Consider the following 26,431-nt stretch of genomic DNA (forward strand, 5'->3'; position numbering starts at 1 on the left):
CACTTTTCTTCCTTTAGCTGCTGTTTTTCAGCCAGGGAATCCAGGAAAGACGCTAATCAAGAACAAGTTGCTTCTGGTCCCCGTCATCATGAAGCTGTCCTTGATCCTCAGGACAATAGATTATTTATTTCTTGTAAAGTTACCAGCAGGTCTCTAAAAAAAAGACTCAAGTCTTCTCGTAAAGAAAAAAATAGTAATTTAGAAAAGTCTCATGTAGCTGACTTACCTCCTCCTACAAGTAGAGGTTTATTTAGCTGTCAAAAACATTTTGCATCAGCTTTCCATCCGAAAACTGAATCCAGACGTTTTCAAAAGAGAGAAGCCTCTTTGGGAATAAAAAGAGTTTTTAATTACTTTCAACCAACAAGTACTACTACTATTGATGAAAAAAGTGAAAATTTTATTCCTGTTCCAGTAAAGACAACTTTCTCTGTACCTCTAAAAAGTAGTGAAATTTTAGTTTCTTCTATGGCTCAGCTAGATGGAATTACTTCTGAAGATGAACTTAGAGCACTGACTCAATTCCACCCAATTGATGAAATAACCCCTCATTTGGATCATAGTGAAATTTTGCCTAAAATTTATCAAAATGAAGCCACTACAAGCCACACTCAGACTTTAACTGAAACCAGTACCAGTCAGAAAAATCCTAACAAACCTAACCGTCGAAGTATAGTTAACCGGAGTCACCCTAAGAGCATGGCTAGCACCATCTTCACCATGGTTGGGTTGTATTCTTTCCTTGGGAAATATAAAGAGACCAATGGCATTTCTCAAAAAGAAGAATCATTTGAGGAACCTCAAGATAACAGCAAATTAAATACTCAAGATAAAATTCAAGATTCATTAGACCCAGGTGGCAATCAGGGGGGAAATGCACTTCATTCCTCTCAAGCTACAAAGAACAAAGGTCACCATTCAAGAGTGATTAATAAACTCATATCCAAAAATACACTGTCCTCTTTGTTCAAGAAAAAGGAAAAGAGAAGTGGCAACTTGAAAAATCAAAGTACTTCAGTATCCCATGGTGATGAAGAAGTAAATCCAACATCTTCTAGGAACAGGTTACCACAAAGCTTCACTCGCCTTCCAAGAGGGGAAACTCATCTCAGTCTGCATATGCTGGGTGACTTGATTATATTTAACCAATTTCTCCACCAGGCAAATTTTAGATAGGTTCAAGGAATTCATATTTAACTTCCCTCTACAATTAATCCACAAACAATTTAACCACAGGCAGATTTGACTACACTCTCAGAATGAGGACCTATTCATTCAGTCAGTCTAAAGCAGGGTCAAAAGCCATATTATTTCCTTTAGATAATTTCTAGAGTCAATTTAGAAACTATTCATCCCCAAAGTTTTTTGAATCAATTTTATTATCCCTTTTCTAAAGATAAAATCTTTAAATTGGTCTAGGTAAAAGAACAATTCTGTTTGATTCTATATCCCTTAATTCTTTTTTCCTTTACATTTTGCCCACTGGGATAGTAGTGTTGGTGGTAGTGATGATGGAGTGGCAGTTAAATTTATGAGTAAATTTAGAGGCAACTAAGTGGTGCATTAGATAGAGCACTGGATCTGGAATCAGAAAGGCCTGGGTTTAAATGTAAGCTTGGATATTTTCTATCTATGTGGCTGTGGGCAAATCGCTTAAGTTGTTTGCCTCAGTTTCTGTAAAATGGGGATAATAGCACATAGTTGGTTTGAGGATCAAATGAGATGAAAATTGTAAAGCACTTAGCACAATGTAAGCTCATAGTGAGTGCTACATAAATGTTATCAATTATTAGCACAAAATGCATATCTATATTTAATTCACCTGCTACTCATTTTCTTTCATATCATTTAGTAGTAATTGCTGCCTACTCAATTTGCTTAATTCCCATCAAGCATTTATTAATGGCTTCCTAGGTGCCAGATACCATGTTGACAATATAAAAGCAAAACTGAAAAGGTACCTGCCATGAAGGAGTTTTTATTTTAGTCCCATTTTTAATGTCACACTGCCTTTTTATCAAGAAGATTTTTTAAAACAAGTATCTCAAGTGAACAAAAATAACCCAATCCACTTTATATACTATAGACATTTAAGAAAGCAGATCCATTTTTAACAAACTAGTGTTCAAAAGAGATGTACATAGATATGATCACCTTGGTTTTGGATAATCTGGAAAAGCATTCCTCTTAGTTAGCTCTCCTCCTACTTTCTTAGGATGATATACTGGAAAGGAAGTTGTACTTGTATGCAGCAAGCCTTTGCATTCTGTGCATTCAGTTTCAGTGGGTAAAAAATACTCTCCAGTAATTTTTTAAGAACTAGAAATTATATAGAATCACACCATTTGCAATCAATAAAAAAAATTAGAACTTTTCCCTCAAACACATTCCATGAATGAAAAAAAAATATGCATTAGCAGCTATGAAGATACATTAGATTTACTTAGAATTTTAGCTTTTACTAATGGAAGACAATAGATATTATTTGATATTACTTATCATATTATAAGATTGGGTCAAGATATTACTTCCATTTATTTCCATGTTCATTTTTCTCTATTTAGCATATTTTGTAATTAAATAGACCGTGATGAATTTTTTTTTTTCAGTCTGCTTTATATGGAACAATAGAACAATTCAAAAGCCAAGGTCACTATGACCAGAAATACTTGTTCAGCACCAGTGTTAGAAAATAATTGGAAGAGATTTTGAATAGGCTATTTGCCTTACTAAATGAGTCTTATTTGTGTGTGCATGTGTGTGCCTGGTGGTAATAATCACCATTTTGCCCCTATGAACAATTCCTTTTCTTTAGCCAAATAGCATCAGTTTCATATCTATTTAATTGTTCTAAGCAAGCTTTTAAAGCTCTGACCCAAGTTCTGCTCTCTTTTTATTCTATGCCATCTCATTTGGTAGTCTCATCAGCTTCTATTCCTAGAATTTTACCTCTAGTCCACAACTATTTTCTGAGTTGATCATCATCAACTGTCAATGATCCCATTAAGGAAAACACCTTTCTGTGAAGAAGTGATTCACTAGTCCCCTCCTGTCCCTCCGCTCCAAAAAAAAAAAAAAAATCAAGAACACACATATAGACAAATTTGAATACTGTGAGAAAGAGGCAAAATATGTATGTATATGTGCTATTTTAATGTTAGTAAATCACTAAATCCAAGAGAAAACAGATGGATCCATCTTTATTTGCTGTTGGAAAAACCATATGGGAATGTTTCTTTTTCTTAGAGCAACATTTTGGTATGCACTTACAAGTATGGGGGATTCTAAATTTTTCCTGGACTTATCTGGATAGACTTTAATTTTGTATTTACATTGAGAAAATTAGAGACATAGAGAATGTTGGACTTGGATTCAAAGGACATAGGGCCAAACCCTTAGTCTGGCAATTACTAGCTATAAGAGTCTGGATAAATTATTACCTTTCTAGAAAATGGGGGGAATATTTATTTTTGTCCTCACCAACCCCAGGGTTATTGTAAAGAAAGGAATTTGTAAATGGTTTGAATGCTACAGAAATAAGAGCTGTTGTTATTGAAGGCTAGTGTGGTTGGTATAATAACTTAAATGCACTAAAGTGAGCATTGGATACAGAGTAGGCACTTAAGAAATGCTTACTGAATTGAATTGAATTTCACATAGCACATTCCTCCTAGATAATTATCCTTCCCCCCCTTTTTAGGATGCATACTAGAAAATATCCTTAATTCTAAATTGAACTCTGGCATTAACTCATGTTAATTAAGCTCATGTTTTCATGAGCATCACTCACCAACTTGGACCTCAAATTTCCTTACCTGTTGAATGGAGATAGTAACATTTCATGCTTCCCATCTCATAAGGTGTCTTAGAGGAAAAAGTTTTATAAACTTTAAAGTGTTATAAAATGTTATAAAAATTAGTTATTTTAAACAAATCTATATACCATGGTCATTTTGTTCACTCAGATCCCTCTGAAGGGAGAAAAGAAAAGAAATGGAAGAAGAAAGAAGGAAGGAAAAAGAGTGGTACAGAGTTTGACCAAATACTGCCCCAGCATATCACAGTGATCTTGGCTCCTTTGTTCCCTACTATATTTTGTGCACAAACCTGAGAAGATTATAAGCAGTAAACACAAAGTCATGATTTTTATGGAGTGCTATGATAAAAAGTGGTGGGATTTTTGACACCTCAATTATTATTGAAAGAAAAAATTTCATGTGCTTGATTTTATTACAATTGAATATTGATATTTATAATGGTGCATTTGAAGTCTAACTTTTGATCCAATAAGCATTTGTTAAGTATCTAATGTATGTTAAGTAAGCTGTAGGATTTCAAAGAAAGAAATTTAACAGTCTGCCACTTCATGAAAAATTACATTTTCATGTGATTTCATGTAACTTTACACTAACGAATGTATTATATATATACTCTGTAATATAAGGAGCCACGTATAGTATCCATAATACTTTTATATGTTTTCAGTTTGAAGCCTTGCTACTAGAACAGGCGGAGGAGAGTCACTGTGATTTATTATAGCAACAAAAAGGATGAGATACGGAATCCGGCAACCAAAGTAGTTTGGTTAATATGAATATAAGGCCATTTTAGAAATAGCTGTCCATTTGTACTTGAAGGTTTTTCTGAACTAGTTCAGATGTATCCAAAAGAAGGGACAAATGTAGCTTAACTGTTGAAAGAGAAATGAAGAAAAGGTCACAGAGCACAAATAACATATGTCCTTTTAGGAAGTTTTGAAGAAACAGCTAAAGCCAGAGTTGTGAGCAAAATCTAGCTGACTGCTGCATAACTGAGAGCTTTTTATTTTGCTACTATGTCCCTAATTACTGATTAGAAAACCTTTTTAGCTTCAGTATGGCTTGACTTCTTTGTAACATTTGATGCTATGATCACCTCCTCTGGGATCTTATTTTTTAATGCCTTGGTCTTTGTATCATGATTCTTCTGACCTGTCTGGCTGCTTCTCAGATTCCTTTGCTGAATCTTCATTCAGCCCACAATCACTATCTGACTATCCTTCAGGGCTCTGTCCCAAGCCTTGATCTTTTCACTCTATGCCATTTCAGTTGTTGGTCTCATAAACTTCTTTTCTTAGAATTTTATCTCTAAACCACATCTATTTTTTGAGTTGATCATCATCAACTACCAATAACCCCATTCCATCCTATCTTTTTAAGCAAATATATCCCCACCTATCATCCTTTTCTTATTTATTCTTCAATATTTCAATTTAAAATAGGTGCTTCTCTTCTTAATTTTCTAAAGTCTATCTTCTGATCTCATCATTCAACTGAAATTGCTTTCCATAAAGCTATCAGTGGTCTGTTAAAGATTAAATGTTTTTCAATCCTTATCCTTGGCTTTTCTACAGCCTTAGACACTGCTCATTATCCTCTTCTCTCTAGGTTTTTATGACACTGCTTTCTCCATTTTGTCCACCTGTCTGACTGTTTCCCTTACTTTGCTGGATCTCCATCCAGGTTACATATTTTAGCCCTGGCTATTGCCTAGAGCTTTGTCATGTGCTTTTTCTACTCCTCCCCCCTTTTCTTATCTCCTTTTCTTTCATATCTTCTTCTCTCCTCTTCCTTCTTTTCTCTTCTCTATTCTTCTATTATATTGATGATTTTCTTGATGATCTGATCAGCTCACATGGATTTAATTGTCATCTTTATATTGATGATTTTCAAATCTATCTAGGCCTAATTTCTTTGCTAATTATCAGTCTTACAGCTTTAAATGCTATTGGATATTTCAAAGTGGATATCTTGTAGACATCTTAAAATCAACATGTCACAAAGCAAACTCATTATTTTCCCCTCCAAACCCACTACTCTTCCATAACTACCATTTTGTTGTAAAAGGTACCTCTGTGGTCCATTTCCTAGGCTCTCAATTTAGGAATCATTCTTTTCTCCTGCCTTATTTTCTCTCTCCATGTCTAATCTGTTACTAAGGCTTCGCAATTGTATCTTCATAACATCTCTTGTGTAGCCTAGCCTCATATATAGCCTTTTAATCAAAGAACAAAGGTATGAGTACCAATACTGATATTATAAAAGGACAATATCATTGATATATTGACATTGTTTATACCATATGTTCTACATGACAAATATACATGTATAGATTAAACCAGATTAGATCTGTTTTAAATGGGAACCAAAGTAATCTCATTTGAAATAGATTGAACTATATTGAAATGTATTTGGACCAGTTTGAACTGGAGGGAACTTATTTGAACCAGATTGAACTGATTTAGATCATTTTGGATTGAATTAAACCAGATTGAAATTAGACTGGAATAAAGCAGATTAGATTGAATTGAATTGGATTAAACTAGATTGAGCCAGATTGGACTACACTGGATAGGATTAGATTAGATTGATGATACTGTATTGGATCAGACTGAATGGGATTCAAATGGATTGAATTGGACCATACTGACTAGGTTAACCCTAACTGGACTAGATTGGACCAGTTACGTACAGATTGAATCAGATTAGACAAAACTGGACCAGATTAGATAACGCTAGACTAGATTATAGACACTGGGCTAGACTATATTAAACTGGACTAGATTGGATTGGCCTAACATGGACCAGGTTGGAGTAAATTGGGCCAGAATAGACTGGACCTAACAGCATTAAACTACATTCTATCGTTTTGGACTAGCTCTAAGTGTACTGGATGAGTTTGGACTGGATTAGATTGTACTAAATTTTTACTGGTTTGGATTGTTAAATACACATATATGTGGGTATTATATAACAGATGTCTTATATAGTAACATTTATAATCATATACATAACATGTCCATATAATATATATTTAACATATGATATACAACAGCCTGAATAATGCACATTTCCCATATATAATAACTGACATATAAAACATGTGCAATGTATCATTTATTGCACATTGTAATATGCTACATTTAATATATGGATTTTACACACACATACATACACACATATGTAAACAATATATTTGACAAGTTGTTTCACCTGAGAGTCTTCTTGAAACAGAAACTTTAGGAGGATTTCTTGCCATAAGCCCCAGCCAGTATATCAGTGTCAACACTGACAATCCATGTCTATACCTACATATATGCATGTGTGATATATATTATATACCATGTACACACAAATACATTTAAAGTGCATAGCCCATTTTAACCAAAGTAATATTTATTAATCTATAAAACATATAGCCTGAGTAATGTATAAACAATTAACAACAGATGCACTGCAAATGGGCAATATATATATATAAGGTATAGTTTATATATATAAACAGTATATGTGAACATATGGCTCACTTGGGAGCCCTTTTAAAATGCCAGCTTTAGAAGTTCTTTATATTGAACTTCAGTTCTACAGCCTTCCAATCAGAGGGTCAGAATGTATGGGTGAGATGTGAGTACCAGTGCTGATATATATCTATATCATCCATATGCCTGTATCCATGTTGATATCTACATAAAGAATGTGCTTATATGATGTGTAATTTCATAAATGGCATTTGTTAGATTTATACAGCACATATAGCATATTTATCACATATAATGCATTATCTAGAATTAAATTAAATATTATTAACATAGATGGTATAAGTGTCATACAAAAGTATAGGATCCTTTATTACATGTGAACAACATGCATGTAACACATGGGTGATATACATAAGAAATTATTGACATGGGAGCCTTCTTAAAATGGAGATTTTAGAAGGATTTCTTTACTACACATCCCAACACTCTAGTCACAGGAGCAGACAGAACTGAGAGTACTGACAAAGGGTAAATACCAATGCTGACATCTATGTCTACACCTGCTGTGAAAATAATCTCTCTTCATTGGGCTTTATGCCTAGCTTTCTGCAGCTTTATTTTTTTGCCTCCACTGCTTTCCACTGGTTTTGTGAGAGGATATTGTTCAATCTACTCATTCTGTCATCGTTCTTTCTAATTAATCTTCTTCCATTCTATGATAGATTAGATGATCCCATTCACATTCAGAATCACTGTCATTAACTATGTCTTTCCCTTCAGTTTCTTGTCTTATACTTTTACCTCTCTTTGCTCCATGACATCTCTTACAAAGAAGAGGAGGGTGGTGCTTCTTGTAGTCTACCTCTCCATCCTGGCCCCTTTCCCCTTCTCCTCAGTTACACTTCCAATTACAGTTTCTCAACATTTACTTCCTTTTAAATTCCTCTTCACAATCTGCCTTCTAATGTTAGAGTTTATCTTCTAACTAATCTGACTATACTCTCCCATTTTTTCCCATCTCTCTCCTTTTCCTGGTATCTCGTGTTTTTTTCTGTTGCATATATTTCTACACCAGACTCTGCATTCATGTGTTTGTATCACCATCTTCACACAGGAGAGCCTCATTGCAAGAAGCATGAAGGTGACAAATTTGGGGGGGCTATAGAATTCACAAAGACTATCTATAAAAACAGGGCTTCTTAAACTTTTACAACTCATGACCCATTTTTACCCAACCTCTGGCATATAAGTATCTAAAACAGGTATACAAATCAAACATTTACTGATAATTTTGTAGCCCTCACATTCAGTTATGAGAGCCCATATAGAATCCCCATCCACAGTTAAGAAGCTTTGTATTAGAGCATAGAAGTAATGATGAATGTTTTTGGCTGCAGAAAATCATGACACTATTAATGTACAGAAGGCTTTTGAACTGTCAGTAGACACTAGTGAAATAAAAGATCTCTTTAAGTATTGCCTGTGATTCTCCTTAGGTAACAAGGTAGGGCAATGAATAGAACACTAGCCCTGGATTCAGGAAGAGCTGACTTTAAATCTTGCTTCACACAATAGCTGTATGACCCCAAGCAAGTCACTTAACCTCAGTGCTTCAGTCCCTCTTCTGTGAAATGAGATTGGGAAGAAAATGGCAAACCACTTGGGTATCTTTGCCAAAGAAAACCCCAAGTTGGGTCACAGAAAATTGGACACAACTGAAACAACTCAACAACAAATGACTCTTAAGAAATCTGAATACTTAAATACATTTGTTCTCAAAAATTATTAAATACATTAGCATTAAGAGATTTTATGTTGCTGCATATCAATGAACAGTATTGAATTATGTGGTTATATACTGTAAATTCACAATTAGAACCAGCAAAGCCAGCATTTTTGAGTTGTGAGCAAATGAGAATGAAACTGTCATTCTAGACCTTGAATACCATAACATTAATTGTTATGAATTAAGCAGAATTGGGGAAATTATCACAAAATGTTTAATAATAAGGGGCATTTCTGCTATGTCTTTATCTCTCCATTATGCCTTTGTCATTAGCCTTTAATTATCTGTAACAACTTTTAGAAGCTTTAATGCTTGTTTCTGAAATTTTAGGTATGTTACAGCTCAGAGCGACACTGAAAAGGGGCATTTATTTGGCCATAAGGCAAGTAAAAAAACAGCAAAACGATTGAGCTTACCTGTTCTTATTGAGATGGTTGATGACTTACATTTAAAAAGTGATTCTGATAAACAGAAAGGTTTCGAACTCCTGTGCAACCATAAAAATAAGGTAAGGGAAATATGATGAAATAACGCTTATTGATTAAAGTATCTTATCAATTAAATCTCCTCAATAAAATCCTAGTATTATACCTTATTGTGGTCTGGAGGGCATGGTAAATAAATGCCTAGGAAGAAGCAGGTAATTTACACACACCAGTACCTTCCTTCTCAGATTTTGAGAGACTTAAGTATTTCTGTAGCATAGCAGAAGAAGCAAAATGGTATAATGGGAGGACCACTGGATTTTAAATCAAAAGATATGAGCTCCAAAGCTAGCTCTGGCACTTACTACCAGAATAACTTTGGACATGTTTACTTCCTTCCCCTGACCTCAATTTTCTCTTCGGTGAAATTAACTTTGAAGACCCTTTTATCATTAATCTATGATCCTAATGTTTAAATAGTTTTAAGACCATAGGATGATAGGCAGTCATATGGAAACTAATGGCCTTAATTACCAGTCTTACTTGGGCATACATTGACATTCACATTGGTGGCGGTCATCTGTAATACCATTCTTAAATAGCTACATTCAGACAGAATATTTACATTTTAGATAAATCAATTATTTAATCTAATGTGCATACTTTCTCTCTATTTTTTTTTTAGTATAAAGATGAAACTGAGTTTATGTGGAGATTAGTTAGAGCTTATGGAGATATGTATGAACTATCCACAAATATGGGAGAAAAGAAAAAATATGCTTCTGATGGTAGGTAGTGAGTTTTTTTAAGTTGATTGCCTTGTTAAAACTTAAGATATGTACCAAAATCCTTAAAGATTCTGAAAAGTAGATGAAAAGATTTCATCTACAAATTCCTTAGTTGAAATCATTTTAAAATTTTATTTTATTTAATTAGGGTAGAATACAGTCAAGCTATGCATTATTGGCCATTAAAACTAAGCTAATAAACATGTATCTACTAATACATTTGTACAATTGTGGAAAATTTATTTCACCTTTTTTTTTATATGGAAAATTAGTCATTTGAAGCAAATAATCTCAAAGGTCCCTTCAAAGTTTAAAATTCTAGATTTGAATTGCTCATGAATCTGCCATTAAATTTTTAGAAAGCTCAGTGGTGGAGATTCATCAGCTTCTCTTGATAAACTCTGTTAATATTAATAATAACTCTTTGAAATTTAAAAAAGGTCTGCCTTATGTCAAATTATAGAAGTTCAGAGTTGGGAGAGGGACCTTACAAGCCATCTAGTCCAAACTATACCTGAATAATAATATTCCTACAATATACACCACATATAGCTATCTGATCTCTCTTGAAGACTTTCCTGAAGTCAGATCTCCCTACCACCCTAATATGTCTTGGTTTTTTTTTTTTTCTGTTTTATTTTGGTTTTTATAGATAGCTCTAATTTGTTAAGAAGGTGGGAGAGTTTTTTCCCCTCATATTAAACCTAAATCTACCTCTTTGCTACTTCTACCATTCTCTTATTTCTGATGTCTAAAAACAAATAGAACAAATATAATTTCTTTTCCACATACTGGTCATTCAGATACTTAAAGATAGAAATTGTGTCCTACATAACTCTTCTGTTCTTCACACTTAATGTTCCCAAATGTTTTCTATGTAATGTAAACCTGTTTCTTCTTCTTTTGTCTTCTATGAAAATAAACATTTTTCATACTAATTTTCCCATTCTTAAGGATAGTTTTAATGTTGTCTTACATAGTGGTGGTAGTAGCAGCAGCAGCAATAGTAGTAATTGTTGGTTGTGATGATTATGGTGGTGTTATTGTTGTTACTGCTGCTGCTTCAGTGTCTATTCCCAATAGAATAAGTGTCTTGAGAGCGAATATTGTTTTTCATTCATTTTTGCATCCCTAGTACTTAATATAGTATCTTGCAAACAAAGAACATCATAAAGTCTTGTAAACTGATAAGAAGATGACCATAATACTCTGCACTAGTAGGCATTGAATACATGGTTGTTAATTGACTGAATATACAAGTGCTTTATAAATCCAAAAGACAAGATATCTTGAGTCCAGGTCTCCAGACCATTCAAGGTTGAAAAACCCAAATGAATTACAATTGCAGTTCACCTTATTAAACAAGTTGTTTTCTATAAAACTGTTTAATGCATAAAATTAATTCTGATCATTGCCACTTGGAAGTTTATCATCCTTATATAGAGAAGTTTGAGCGATATAAAGCAGTCACCAATAAAAAGGCCAAAAGAAATGTGAAAACAAAACAAAATACTTGACCTCGGTCAATGAAAGAAACTTAGCAACTAAAGGTAACATTGATTTAAAATACAAAATTATTTGCAAAAAAGAGAAGTCTTATCAAATTGCCTCTTAGGGCAGAAAAAAAGCAATAGAGCATCTTTGAAGATTTTTCTTCAAATAGATGTAACTGATCAATACTTGAACAGAAATCTAGCTTAGAGCATAACAAATTGTTAGCCAGCTTTTGTCCAAAGACCTTCAGTATGGAGCAAAGCACCTTCTTTTTAGACAACTCTATTAAGAAGTTTTTCCTCATATCAAACCTAAATTCATCTCTCTGCAACTTTCATTTACCTCTCTTGTGTTTTGCCCTCTAGGAACAAGCAGAACAGGTTTAATTCCCATTCTGTATGAAACATCATAACTTTCCGAAGCCTTCTCTTACCTACCACGTATTCCTGCAATTTATGTTTACTTAGCATAACCTTGAAATTCTTCCCTTCACGGGAAAAAAATTCTGAATAAAAAAAAAAAGTATATTTATTTTACAGGAAAAGACCTAGGTGAAAGAGCAGTTTCTCAGGCTCCCAAGAATGGATATTGTCACCTGTGGTAAGTAAAAACTATTTTTTTTTTCTTCTAAAGTCTCTTTTAGAAATTATAGCTGAAATTCTTTTGACCCTAGTTAATACAGATCTTTACATTCATATGACATATACATAGCATATGACAATATTTAGCTTTACATGCCCCTTTATGTCATCTCTGACTTTGATAATCCAGCTAAATTAGGCTATTTATTGAAGTTGTTGTTAGAGAGGTATCATAGTTTAAATCTTGAAATAGAATTTTGACCATAAAATGTGAGAATTGAAAGATACCTTAGGAATTAATCTATTTAAATCCCTTCATGAATCTGGGAAATAAAGAGCATAAATAACTTTCCTAAACTTTTATTGCTAGTTCATGGCCTAGCCCAATACTAGGAACCAAGACACTTTGTTCCACTGTTAACACTGCTTCCAATACACAGTAGCTAAATGCAGCATGTCACTTTTAGTTCAACTTAATGGTATTTTCATGAAGATGAAATACATAAGTATTTTGTTAAACATGGAAATGTTAAAATCTCCAAAATGTTGCATATATCTATTTAATAAAAAATAAATCTGTTTAGTGACAAAGAATTTGAGTTGCCATGTTTTTGACTAAATATAGTTAAAGCTATTTTATATGTATATTCCTGTCATTTTGAAATACAACACACACACACACACACACACACACACGAGACTTTGACAATAATAACACCAGTAAAATATAGATATAAAATTTTGAGTTCCTTAAACTGAATCCTGATATGAGCCAAAGACCCCTATGACAAATAAAACAAGGGTTTCTTCCTATTATAATTTTTAAGAACCCTAAAATGATTCTCTTTTATTTTTTCAAAGGTTATTTCTAATTATAGTATATATTGTTTTGAAATACTTTAAGTTCTTCAGAGTAGTTTCTGGAATTTTATGTCATGCTGGGAAAAACTTAGAAAATACAAATCACATATGGAAATCAAAAGAGGGTCCTGAATCATAGCACTTACTGAGAGAAAAAGTGATGGTGACATTGGAAAATTTTGTTCATATACACATAGTTTAATGTGGTTTTTTTTTCATAACAGATATTCTCTGGTCTTTTTAGCTTATGGGCTTTAGGTGAGAAAGAAACTGCTATAGTACCAAGATTTACCAGGGTAGGTTATAAAAAGAGGTCAAATGTAGTCGAATATATTTTCTAGGTTGTTTTATGAAGAATTATTCTATTTAAGAGAAACTGTTAATATGCTAATTACAAAATAATTCAAACTGCCTTATAGGTATATTTTGTCTGAAATACAGTGTTTCTGGGGAAACAGCACCCTCTAGTTCTTCAAATTGCAAGCCACTTTGTATTGGTGAACAGATAGAATCTTTTTGTGTTTAACTAAGCATTGCATTGAAATTGTCAGGCCAATTCCTGAGCAAAGGTCATTTTGAAAGATCATGCTTAAAAAGTGCGATGAGAAAAACTAGGTCAGAGATTAACTAGAATCCAGTCAAACAATTTTCTCCACAGAGACAGATGATAAAACAGAAGCACAAAAACCTGGTGAAAAGGCAGGAAGCAATACAAACAGAATAATCTGATATTTCTCAGAAAGCCTTCTCTGCTTTTGTTGGTCAAGAAGGGGGTCCTCTATTAAATATCAGTTAAGATTTTATTGTGAAATACTTCAACTCCCAATTCAGCTTGTCCTAAACCACTAAGATCTTTGGCAAATCCTTTCATCTTTGTGTACCACAGTAGCATGTAGACATTCTCTTCATTTTCAGATCTCTCTTCATTGTCTGAGACATGGGAATACCCAGTGAATGGAGATCCAGCTTGCATTCCTTTTCTATATAAGTGTACCATCTATAGATGTGACTTTACAAGATGGCAGATAAGTTTCTTGGTGGCTAGGATAGATAAGCTTTCTTTATTCTTATGTCTCTTTACTTTTTTACTTTTTCCTGACCTCTTGTCAATTAGTAAGTAATCAAACTGAGACCTGCTGAAGATCTTAGTTTAAAAAGGCCATGATCTCCCAATATCTCCAGGGCATCTCCAGTTGTCCTGATCTCTATCTGCCACTGGATCCAAATGGCTCTGGAGGAGAAAGTGAGGTAGGAGACCTTGCCCAGCCTTCCGTCACTCAAATTTAATTCACTTACATGTCATGGCCTCACTTCCCTGATGTCATGGTCCTCTTTGAGAATGAAGGACAAACAACAATAATTAAATGCCTACTACAAACAAAAAAATTGCTAGGTACCAGGGATACAAAGATAAAATTGAAACAATACTTCCCCTCATGGCTAAATGGGCAGTGAATAAATAGTGTGGGACTTAGAATTAGGAAAGCTTAAATTCAAATACTGCCCCAGATGATTATTAGTGATCCTGATTACTGAGTAAAAGGAATGAGCATGGTCAGCCAGACCTACACGTTAAGAGATCTCTGTGATAGCTGAGGAGGGAATGGACTAGAATAGGAATCTTGAGGCAGGAAAATGATTTAGAAAGCTATATAAATATTCCGGTGTGAGATTGATGGAATCTTTGCAAAGTGTTAAGCCATTGGAGTTGATTTGATCTTAGAAGAAGATATTTTAGACCAGAACTTGAAACAAAGTACTAAGTGGAACTGATTGAACAATGCTTGTGTTCAAACCTTTAGAGAGCTCATAAGTATCTAAGTACTCAATGGAGTTCACATGTTTGGGAGATTTCAGAGAGCATGCTGGGAGATATCCCACAATCCCACTCTCAGAGAAGTAGCATAAATACAGTTCCAGTGAGCGACTCGAGGGAGTTTTGGGGGAACATTGACTGGAGTCAGAGACAGACACTCTGGAAGAAAGCCTACAAGCCCTATCTTCAAAGCAAGAGAGATTCATTGCATCTTCCAACTTGGTGCTGACTGGAGGCTGAAGAAAGCAGAGGCAGAAGCCAAGGACAAAACTGCAAGATCTCTTGGAGCCAGGCAGAGAGATAGGCCTCAACTAACCGGACTAATTTGGAAGGAGAAATAAACGTTTGCATTTTTTACCAGCTGGCTGCGATTTTGGAGTAATTTTTATTTCAATAAGGCTGCCTCCAGAAAACCTTCACATGAAATGATGAAAGCCTACACTGAGATAGTTGGATAAGGTCACCATAGAGATGATAATGTAATCCCTAGGTAATGATGAAATGATGAAATAGCACAGAAAGAGAAAGTAGAGGGCTCAGAACAATGTAATACTTATAGTTTAATAGATATAACCTGAATGAAGTTCTATCAGAGGAGAGAGATAGAATGGACCCAGGTAAAAGGAGAAGTAGGAGAGAGTAGTGTCACACAAACCTGTCAAGATGAGAGTGTCTAGGAGAAATGGGATCAAAGACAGCAGAGAAGTTAAGAAGGATAAGGACTGAGAAAAGGCTATTAAATTTGGCAGTAAGAGATCACTAGGAGGGTTAAAGAATAGTTTCAGTTGAATGATTAAGTCAGAAGCCAAACTGCAAAGAAGTGAGGGAAAAGGTAGTGGAGTTGCTCTTATAGACAAGTTTCTCAGAGTTCAACTGTAAAAGGGAGAGAGATGTAGGATGATGGCAAACAGGGATGGATTGATGGAGCCAATTTAGAAAGGGAGATATTTCAGATAAGTGATAAAATAGGAATTTGAGGGCAACTATTAAAGATGTTGGAATAGATTGGGATATGCTAAGAAAATAGTTTACTTCAGTAAACAAAGGCTATCTCATTATGGAGATAGGGTGAAGGAGGAAAGAAAGGGAGAAAGAAACTGAATGACATGAAATGAGGAGGGCAACAAGAATAGGGAGTTCTTGGTGAATGGCCTTAATTTTTCAAATTTTTGCCCTGAATTATCTGGTTACAATCTTGGCCTCTAAAACTTAAGAATGATGTTTTTAATAGCTATTCCCATACCAAATACCAGATGAGTCTCAAAGCTGAGTACAATAAAAACTTTTAAACTATATGAAGCTTCCTGAAGTAATCAAAGTGATATAGAAGCAAAATGAGGTGTGTAACATCCCTATCATCCTGTATGCTACAGGAGTATGCTACTGTCAATGTTCTTAGTGTCAGTGTTCAAATATGAGCTTATATCCTTATGCTTTCATTCATCTATAAAAAGTTGTTTTATCTCCCTATATTCCATAGAACTTTAAATGAAAAAGTATAATAAAAAGATAGTCACTTGACCAAGGACTATTTTTATTTGAAGTCCCACTAGACAAGATGGAAAGAATGACTTTTTTCTAAAATAGTAGCTGGCATTGATATAAAGCTTAAAGAGTTAAATGTTTATCATTTATTTCAAGGACTATTCACAGTTAATTCAAAGAAAACAGTACTGCTTCACTTTGTCATTATTTCTGATTCTCAGTTGAACCACTAGATGGGGGTATAAGACTATAGGGCCTATAGGGCAGGAGTTTCTGATGTGATTAATTCTCAAATGATGATAAAATTTACATGTAAAATTTTATTCTTCATGGTCCATCCTAGCAGTCTGTACACACTAACAATGTAAACAAAAGCAATAATACTAATTAATTATAATGATAAAAATAGTCATAGAATCCTTGAATTTCAGAGTTGGAAAGGCTCTCCAAAGTCATCCATTGGAGTCCCCTTTACAGCATCCCTCACAGGTAATAATCCAGACTCTGAATTCTTTCAATGATTGGGTGTTCAGTATCTCATAAAGTAACTTTTTCATTTTAGGATAGAGCTGATAATTTAGTAAAATTTCCCTAATATATAAAATCTGCCTCTCATTGGTTCTACTTCTATCCTTCAGAGCTGTACAGAATAAATCTCTCATCCTTAGGGCATTTCTTCATGTAATCTTCCATTGAGTTTTACCTTGTCATTTAAAGGCTACATAAAGTTGGGAGTTTAAAGAAAATTAGTAACTCTATGGCATATAAAATGTCATAGATATATATATACATTTTATATAAATATATAAATGGATGTAAATATATATGATTTTATATATTTATCATATGAACTATATATTATGTGATGCATATATAACATTAAAATATTTGTATTGTGTTCATAATTTATAATATTTGCATTATATTTATCATTTATATTTATAATTATATTTATAATATGTACTGTGATAAAATCAATTGTGTTAGGAAGCTCCTCTATGAAGGATTCATAGAAAGACATGGATAGAAATCATGTAGGATTAGGTAGTATAGATGAGGGGTATTTTGCATTATTAGAAGGCACAGAGAACTATTTAAGTATAGATTACAGAGCAGAGGAAAAGCACAATGGTCATAAATGATAAAAGTTTCAAGGGCCCAGTCTTGTCAATTAGGAGTTTTTCATTCTTCCTCATGAAGAATACAGAAATCCAGCTACAGCTGTCAATTTTTGCCTTAGAGCTAACTTTAAGATTTCCTGAAGGACCTTGAATTTTCATCCTAGATTGAGCCATCACACCAGAACTAGAGCCGTAGAATCCTGTTATTTCATAAGTCCATAAGACCAGTTGTAAGAAGGAAGGTAAGAGTGAAAGGATCTGTGTCCCAGAACATGAATTACATGTGGTAAGGTTACTTCCTTCTTGTGGGAAAAAATAGATCAGAGTAACCCAAAGTCCACCTGAAAAAGTGAGGGTTTCCAGGCTTTAACATGGACCAGCATCTAGATTCCCAGTATAGTCTCAAAATAACTTTTACCACAATTGGAATGGATTTTGCCTGGGTGAGTATTTATTTAGACTGTATTTTGGGGCAAAATGTATTAAGTTCTCTGAGGTTCCTGAAACCATTAAGACCTAAATCAACAGTACATCGTGATCAGAAGCTGAAGTTCAAGGTTCATAAACAAGGGCCAGGGTATGATTATGCGAAATAGATAGTACTAAGAAGGATGAATCAGTGACTCCATCTGTTCTTTCACATCCTATCCAGCTAGGTGCTTTTTGGGGAAATCCTAACAAAGGGTAGAATAGGCCACAGTAGAGACAGGCACGTGGTATATGGGCAGTCAGTGATACAGATGAAGAAACAAAAGATGGCATCAGGGCTTATATCTGGAGTAATTAGAAGACTGCAGGATCAGTATTAGAATGAGGAAAATAAAAAAGGGAACTTATCTGGGGCAAAAGATGAAGATTTGCTTAATCTCCATTTTTGAGAACTGGGAAGTAAGTTTGGAGTAGGGTTTGAGGAAATATTTCAAGAGGCAGCATAGAAATTAGATGATAAGCAATGTCTTGGACTAGGATCAGTGCCTGTTTTCTGGGCCTTTGGATTTTTTTCTTAAAATGAAAATAATAATTTATCCATTAGAGTTAACTACAAAATGAAAATAATAATTTATCACTTAGTCTTACCTATTTCCTATGTTTGTCAATAAGTGCCTTTACAAATGAATGATTTTGTTGTAAATTAGTACTACCTTGGTGATCTCATCAGTTCCCATGGGTTCAGTTACTATTTTTATCCATATGACTCCCAGATCCATCTTCAGGCTCTTTCCTGAACTGCAATCCAGCATTACATCCATTTTCCTTCCTGGATATTACAAAGTGGATATCTCATTGGTATCTCAAATTCAACATGTCTAAAACAGAACTCAGTATCTTTCTCCTAAAACCTTCCTTCTTCCAAACTTACATATTACTGTCCAGGGCACCCTGTTGCTCCAGGCACCCTAGTGTCTTCCTTTGTGCCTTATCTTCACCAAACCTGTCATTTCTGTCTCTGCAAGATCTCCTTTCTCCAATTATTGAGCCCCTCCTTATCTGAGCTATTGGAGTAGTTGCCTAATTGGTCTCCCTGCCTCATCTCTCCTTACTCTAATTCATCAGCCATCAACATTATTTTCCTAAAATAAAGATCTGATCATTTTATCCCACTCCCCAGTAGTGTCCAGGGATAACCTATTTAGTGCTATCCAAAGCATATATTGGCTTCACTATTTGATATTTAAAATTTTTTTTAAATCTTCTTACCTTTCCAGTCATTTTAAACCTTCTTACCCTATGCATTTTATGATCAGCTACACTGGCCTTCCCACTTGCTATTCTTCCATCTCCTCTCTCTGTACCTTTGCACTGGCTGTCCCCAGATGCCTGAAATGTTCTCCTTTTCCACTCCTTATCTTAGTTTCTCTAGCATCCTTCATAACTCAGTTTAAATATCACCTGCTACAGGATGCCTTTTCTGGGTTCCAACTGCTACTGCTCTTTGTCATCTAGAACTATCTTGCAGTTATTCAGTATATTAGATATATACTATATAATATATATTCATAATTCAATAAACATTTATTAAATCCCTCTTATGTGCAGTATTTGATACAAAATAATTTGTATGCTGATATGCATATTTAAAACAGCTGTGTGTGTGCCTAATATTAAGAATATAATTCCAGAGAAACATATTGTCCAGAGAACAATAATTATATGTGTGTATATACATACTGTTATAAAAAAGAATATTATAAGAATATAAAGGAATAAAATGTCCAGAAATGGTATTATTTATATAAATGGTATTTATTATTTTATTATTCTGTTGGGAAATCTCTAATTTAAAGGCTTTTCATTTTTATTTCTCTTAAATTTGTAGGAATATCTTTGATTACCACTGACTGAATCAATAATTTTTATTGTTTAATTTGAAACTATTTAATTTAAAATGTCACTATTTTAACTCTGGTATCTTTTTAGGTATGGTAATATATGTGGCTTGTTTGCTGAGTGTGGGGGATTACAAAATAGAGTCAAATATGGCCATCTATTTAAGGTATCTTTTAAAATTATTTTTTAATATAAATGAAGTTGTTAAAATTAAGTTATTCAACAAAATCATATCTAATATTTGGATTTTCTTATCTTTTTTAACAATGAATTTAAATGGCTTTGTCAGTAAAATGAGTATGATTAAAAATTAGTATGGATTCATAGTTTTAAGCTAAGAGAAACTAAACAGCAGATGAATGTTGCTTACATTATAAATTAGTGATTAAACACTAGATATACTAATGGCAAATTAACTAACCATATGGTCATAGATATGGGAGAACAAATAACAATCTTGTAGATTAGTAGAAAAAAAATCTATCAGTATCTTTTTTTAAAAATGTATCTATCTCCAAGTTGAAGTAAATATACTTTAGTTCTTTTCATTTTAGCTTTACATTTATAATATATGACCCCACACACACATACACACACACACACACACACACACACATATATATATATAATAAAAACTTTATTGTGCTAAAACTTTTACATTTTGGTAATAATTATTTATTGTTTAATCCTTTTCAGTCATGTCTTATTCTCTGTGATCCTATTTAGGATTCTCTTGGCAAAGATACTAGAATTGTTTGTCATTTCCTTTTCCAGCTCATTTTACCGATGAAGAAACTGTGGCAAATAGGATTAAATGACTTGCCCACCATCACCCAGCTAGTAAATGTCAGCATTTGAACTTAAATCTTCCTAACTTTAAACTCAGTGCTCTATCCACTGTGCTACCTCGCTGCCCCCTGTAATACAGATGCCATTTGACGAAAATGAAATCCAAAATTCAGTGCTATCTACCTATGCACAGAAAAAATAACAGCTATCCTTACATCTGCTATTTTATATTCCTTTTAAAATCAGATGTTCAAGTTTTGTACATATTTTTGTAGTAGTACTAGCTTTCATCATCAATCATTTTTCTCCTTTCTACATCTTTCTAAACATTTTTAAACTTGTTATATTATAAAGTAATGATATTCAAATATACAAATGAAATTTTTTCCTGATCTTATACCTTTTTACTTTTTAAAAAAGTTACATAGCAGCATGATAAATATGGAAATATGTTTAGAAGAATTGTACATGTTTAACCTATCTTGAGTTACTTGCTGTCTAGGGGAAGAGATGGGGAGAAGAGAGGGAGAAAAATTTGAAACATAAAGTTCTTCCAGGGTGAATTTTGAATACTATCTTTGTATGTATTTTGAAAATAAAAAGCTGGTTTTTTTAAAGTCGCATATTTCTCAACCTTATTCATGCCCTGGTATTGAAAAAAATTTTCCTCTCAGAAGAAATCAATTTTTCATCTTTTTAATAAAATCTTGCCCATTGTATGTATAAGAACATGAGGAACATCTGTGACCCTTGTATACAATTAAATAACACAACAATTAGTAATGTTGTCAATAATGCTTATAATTAGTGCTATTTTGTTGCTATTTCTGATAGAAAAATTTGCAATGTAAATTATCATTTCCTTAAGAAGAAAAGCTCAAACATTAAATAATCATCAAATCATTCCTTTTTACCTTTGGATTATAGAATAGATATACTTTGCTTGATAGAAACTCATTATGCAGACATCCACATTTGGGAATATTTACCTGTCTTATATCTGTTTTATAGAAAAACGCCTGGCTAAATCATAAAGCATTTATAAAAGATACTAAACAAATACCAAAAGGGACACTAAAATCTAATTAGGACAGATAAAATTAGGTAACAATCATAGTGTAGAAATGTGACCATGGGAATCAATTTAGGATTAAAATTTTGCATAATTATTCCATAGTTTGGAGAATATAGTGTTAAATAAAAGAATACCTAAAGACCTTTTAGTTACAAGAGACTCAGAAAATGTCCAGGGAGAATTATGAGACTCAGGATTGGGCTTCAAGTTACTTTTTTTTTTTGGATTGCCAAGCTGTCTGTGTCAAAATGGGGTCGTTTTGGCCATGCTTGGGGAATTTGACTTTGCTTTTCACTTGGTTATTATTTGTTTCATGTTGAGTCAGCCTTCTAGAAATTTGTCTGCCTCACTTTGTATTAAGTGAAACTGCAAGGAGATGAGAATTAAGAATTTTGAATATTCCATATTTGGCCACCAGTGTTTTCCCTTTAAATTGATGTGTTTTTTAAATGATGTTTGCTAACAGTAGTAACAAATTAGTTTTGAACATTATGGTACTATAATTAGTAATATGATTTGTTTTAGTTTGCCAGATCTCTATACAATTCATTAAGCTTAATAATGTCTTAAACTTGTTAAATGATGTTATTTTTTGATTGATTTTCTTTCAGGAACATATTGATAAAGCATTAGAACTCATACCTGATGAGCCCCTATTATATTACCTCAATGGAAGATATTGTTATTCTGTAAGTGGATCTCATCTGAGCATCATGTTACAGAAATACATATTTGCTATTCTGAGTTCATTTATTTAACCAGTGTAAATCTTAGTCACAGATATAAAATTTGTCTTTATGTTTTTCCTCCTTCCCTTCTCAGCACTTTTTAAAATAACTATCTTAAATCAAAGGTCCAGTATATATTATTTGTGCACAAGGCCTTGTGCTTCAGACATGAGATAGAAAACAATAAATAGTCTCTGCTTCCAAGGAGCTTCCATCCTCCTGGAGACAAGCACAACAGAAGACCAGTAGAATATGGAAAGGGCACTATGGAAGGCTGGAAAAGAGGAGATCCAACCAAGTAGCCCCAGGAATAACTGAGGAAGGAGAAAGCCACTGATCCTTGGGGGAAGTACCAAAAATTGCTCAATGGGAGAGGATGTATGAGTTGAGCCTGGAAGGATTTTGGAGGATAGGAAGTGCCTAATGTCTAGTAAACCATTTACTTGGTAATGGAGATGAGAAAAGGGTAGATCATGTGTGAAAAGGGGCTTTTGTGAAGTCCCCATAGTGCTATTCAGCATACTCAATTCAGGAAACAGCTAGAAATCGAGTTTGGCTAGGACAAAGTGAATCCATACATCATTATCATTTCTTAAGCACCTACAAGAGATTGTATGAATGCTCAGCAGGACAAGTTGGTGCTAGCTTTTAAAAGGTCTTAAATACCAAGCCAAGGAATTTCAATCACATAGTCTAAGTAGTAAGAAACAAGTTTTTGGAGTGGAACGCCACAGGAACATGATATTTGCAGCTGTGGGAAAGACAATTTGAAAAAGGGAGAGATTGGTGTCAGGGCTACCAAGAAGATTATAGGAACAATCCAGATTTAAGATGATGCATATCTGGATTGCATGTCAGGGTAAATAAGGGATACCCAAAGATGTCAGATATGTCTAGCAGGCTGCTCCCAAATAAGGACCCAGATATTTGGGAAATAGCGAAAAAAATAAATTTAACAAAATAGGTAGTAACTTTACAAAAATCACTAATTTCCTTTGAGACTCAATTCAAGTGCAACTTTCTGCATAAAGACTTTCCTGGTTTCCCCAAATGCTAGTGCTTGTTCCTAATGCCTGCATTTTATATATAACTATTTATGTATCAACATGTTACAAATATCTTTTTGTTTCCATGTCATCTCTTCCATTAGAATAAGTTTTTTGAGACCAGGAACTACTTCTCTTTCTTTTTTGTAATCCCAGTACTTAGCACAGTGCCTAACATATAATAGCTTCTTAGTATTTTTTGATTGTATTGATTTATCAAAACAAATGATTGTTTTACAGTGAATATAAAAATAGTACACTAATGAATTTTTAAAGTGTTTTTCATACTATAGGACATTAATCTTTATGATTCATTTTCTGTGATAGGAACTAAACATATCTATTACATAAAAATCTATGTCTTGAATTGCATTAAAATAATAAGTAGCTAACATATGAATAAAAATATATCATCTTCATATCCAATATGAGTTAAGTGGAATTCTTATGAATAGTTCCTTTTTTAAAACTTCTTAATCCATAACAATTTCTAAAATAATTTTATTATAATCCTTGTGGATTACATTACTTAAAGTCTATCAATAGAAGGTCCAATAACAGAGATTGCTCAGCCAAAAAAGGTGTTTTTCTATAGGTTTTCAAATTGAATTGGATGGAGAAGAAAATGGCCTCTACTCTTTTTGGGATGGTACCAACTTCAAGTATAGAGGATGCTTTGAATAATTTCCTGAAGGTAATCATGGCTACCTATTTTTAATTTTTAAAAAGTTTAATTACCTATGTATCACAGTGTTGGCAGAGTCCCAGTTAAGTAAAGAAAATAATTCTATAAAATTGTTGACTTGAACTTATTATTCTTATATATAATACCATGTGACAAATGGAGATTTCAAATTGCCTTTGACATGTAATAAATGACACTTTCTTGTGAGAGAATGATATATTTCCAGACAAAAAATCTTTACCCAAATAATTTGAATTATTTTGCTTAAGCTGATAAATGAAATCTGGCAAAACCAATTTTTAAACTTTTTAGGATCTTAAATTCAAAAATTTAGTTTTATCAATGATTAGGCTCTGGTGATCAAGTCATACAAACTAAAACTACATCAGACTAACTTATAAACCTGAAGGCCAGTGTACTATTTTAATTTCTTTTGGGTATTTTATGATTTCTTTTATGAAACTACTGTTTCAATTGGTACAATTCATAGCACATGTATACCTCCTTATTTTTTGGTAGGCTTACACTTGTTCTCTTCATTAGTCCTCCACATAGGGCTCATGCAATATGGTGGAAGTCTCTTGATCTCTTAAACTGATGTAAATCTCAGAGGAGTCCCTGAGAACTGTCCAGCTATCATCATCTAACCATTACTGTCACTTCTTTATTGGACAGTTTTGTTTCTACTGAGATACACATGGTCTGGAAATTACGACAATTTTTCACATAGGTTATCCCTTCTTAATAGATAGTTCCTCTCGTTAACTCAAATAAAAGGTAAGGTTTGGGTGAGCTAAAGAATGTCAGAATATATTTCCATCTAATTATGGTAGCTTGAGACAGGTAGTATTATTCCATGTTGGAGAAAAAGCTGGCCTTTGAGTCAGGAAAGTCCAAGTTCAAGTCCCATCACTGACATATACTGGCTATCGAACGCTGAATTATATAACCATAGGTGTGACCCTGATAAGAAGATGGTTTCTTTACCTGGAGTTATTGTACCAGTGAAATCACAGATCCAGGCTCCCTATCCCTATCTCTTTGATGGTTAGGTAAATTGCCTAGTTTCATTGTAAGGACATTTCTGTCTAAGAACACTTAGTTACCTGTAATCAGAATAGGTGAACATTTTGACAGTATTTGTTAAGCTGCAGGAATGCCCTCTTTCCTTTTCTTTCCACCTATCCAAATCTTACCTATTCTTCAAGACCCAGATCAAAGAATACATTCTCTAAGAAGCCTTTCCCAATCACTTTGGCCTATAATAATTTCTGTCTGCCTTCTGAATTTCTTCCCATAAAGCTTTTATAATTAAAACCATAATATTGTACTTAACTACAAATTTTTTCTTATTTTCTGTGTGTATTTTGACTTGTTGGCCCAGCTAGGTTCTAAATTCCTTAAGCATAAAGACTACATATACTTGATAGCTGCTCTTATAACACCTAGAATTTTTCTTGGAGGCTTTGGATGTAGGAGCTTTGTCTTTGTTAGTTTTTCCTGAGTATGTGTTTTAATCTTTCTTGTCACCATATTAACTTTCTGTGGTCACAATATTTTTTTCTGTTTGCACATTTTTCGAGCCTATTACTCAGCTTTAACTTTTTGTTAAATGTAGGGCTCTGTTTCCAGAGTAGAGAGTACAATATCTCACATTCAGGTCCTTGAATGGTTGTTTTCAGAGAGCCTTCTCAGGACCTATGAGTTTTCAGTTTTTCCATGTGACTATGGTCTAAGGAGAGATCTTACTCCTCTCTTGGCCTGTGTTCTGGTCGGTGAGGGGCCACAGGCACTCTCTTCTGTCTTGAAGTTGTCAGGAGGGTCTTTGATCTACTCAGGGAATAAGTTCTAGTACTAATGGTTCACCTTACTCTGGGACTGTGAGCCAGGACTATGTCTTGGATCTGATTATGGGCAAAGCATAGAGTTCTGCCTCAGTGGTAGTAAAGAGACCTCCTTCTGATCAACTCTTTGAGTCCTTCACTGTCTATGGGCTAAGACTTCCAGAAGCCACTGCTACTCCCACCAATTCAGTAGCTCCCAAGACCGGCTCCTGATTTGCTGGTTTCCTAAAGCCCTCCCACCCTACTGAGACAAACCTTTCCAGCCAACCTTTCAAATCATGT

General features: G+C 33.8%; 1 protein-coding gene across 6 annotated transcripts in view; it reads left to right on the forward strand.

The window, feature by feature from the left end:
• Window positions 1-26,431, forward strand: part of RMDN2 (regulator of microtubule dynamics 2) — a 73,088-nt gene that overhangs the window by 33,881 nt on the left and 12,776 nt on the right. For 3 of the 6 annotated variants that reach the window (XM_031950356.1, XM_031950355.1, XM_003759118.4), the window contains 6 exons: window positions 9,414-9,591; window positions 10,194-10,296; window positions 12,330-12,390; window positions 20,073-20,148; window positions 22,458-22,535; window positions 24,216-24,314. In XM_031950356.1, the coding sequence (XP_031806216.1) occupies window positions 9,414-9,591; window positions 10,194-10,296; window positions 12,330-12,390; window positions 20,073-20,148; window positions 22,458-22,535; window positions 24,216-24,314 (595 nt within the window). Of the gene's footprint in view, window positions 1-17; window positions 1,065-9,413; window positions 9,592-10,193; window positions 10,297-12,329; window positions 12,391-20,072; window positions 20,149-22,457; window positions 22,536-24,215; window positions 24,315-26,431 lie in introns of all 6 variants that reach the window. The other 3 variants (XM_031950354.1, XM_031950353.1, XM_023495617.2) reach the window with 3 other exon arrangements.

Source organism: Sarcophilus harrisii, chromosome 2 (assembly GCF_902635505.1).
Source record: "Sarcophilus harrisii chromosome 2, mSarHar1.11, whole genome shotgun sequence".
NCBI lineage: Eukaryota > Metazoa > Chordata > Mammalia > Dasyuromorphia > Dasyuridae > Sarcophilus > Sarcophilus harrisii.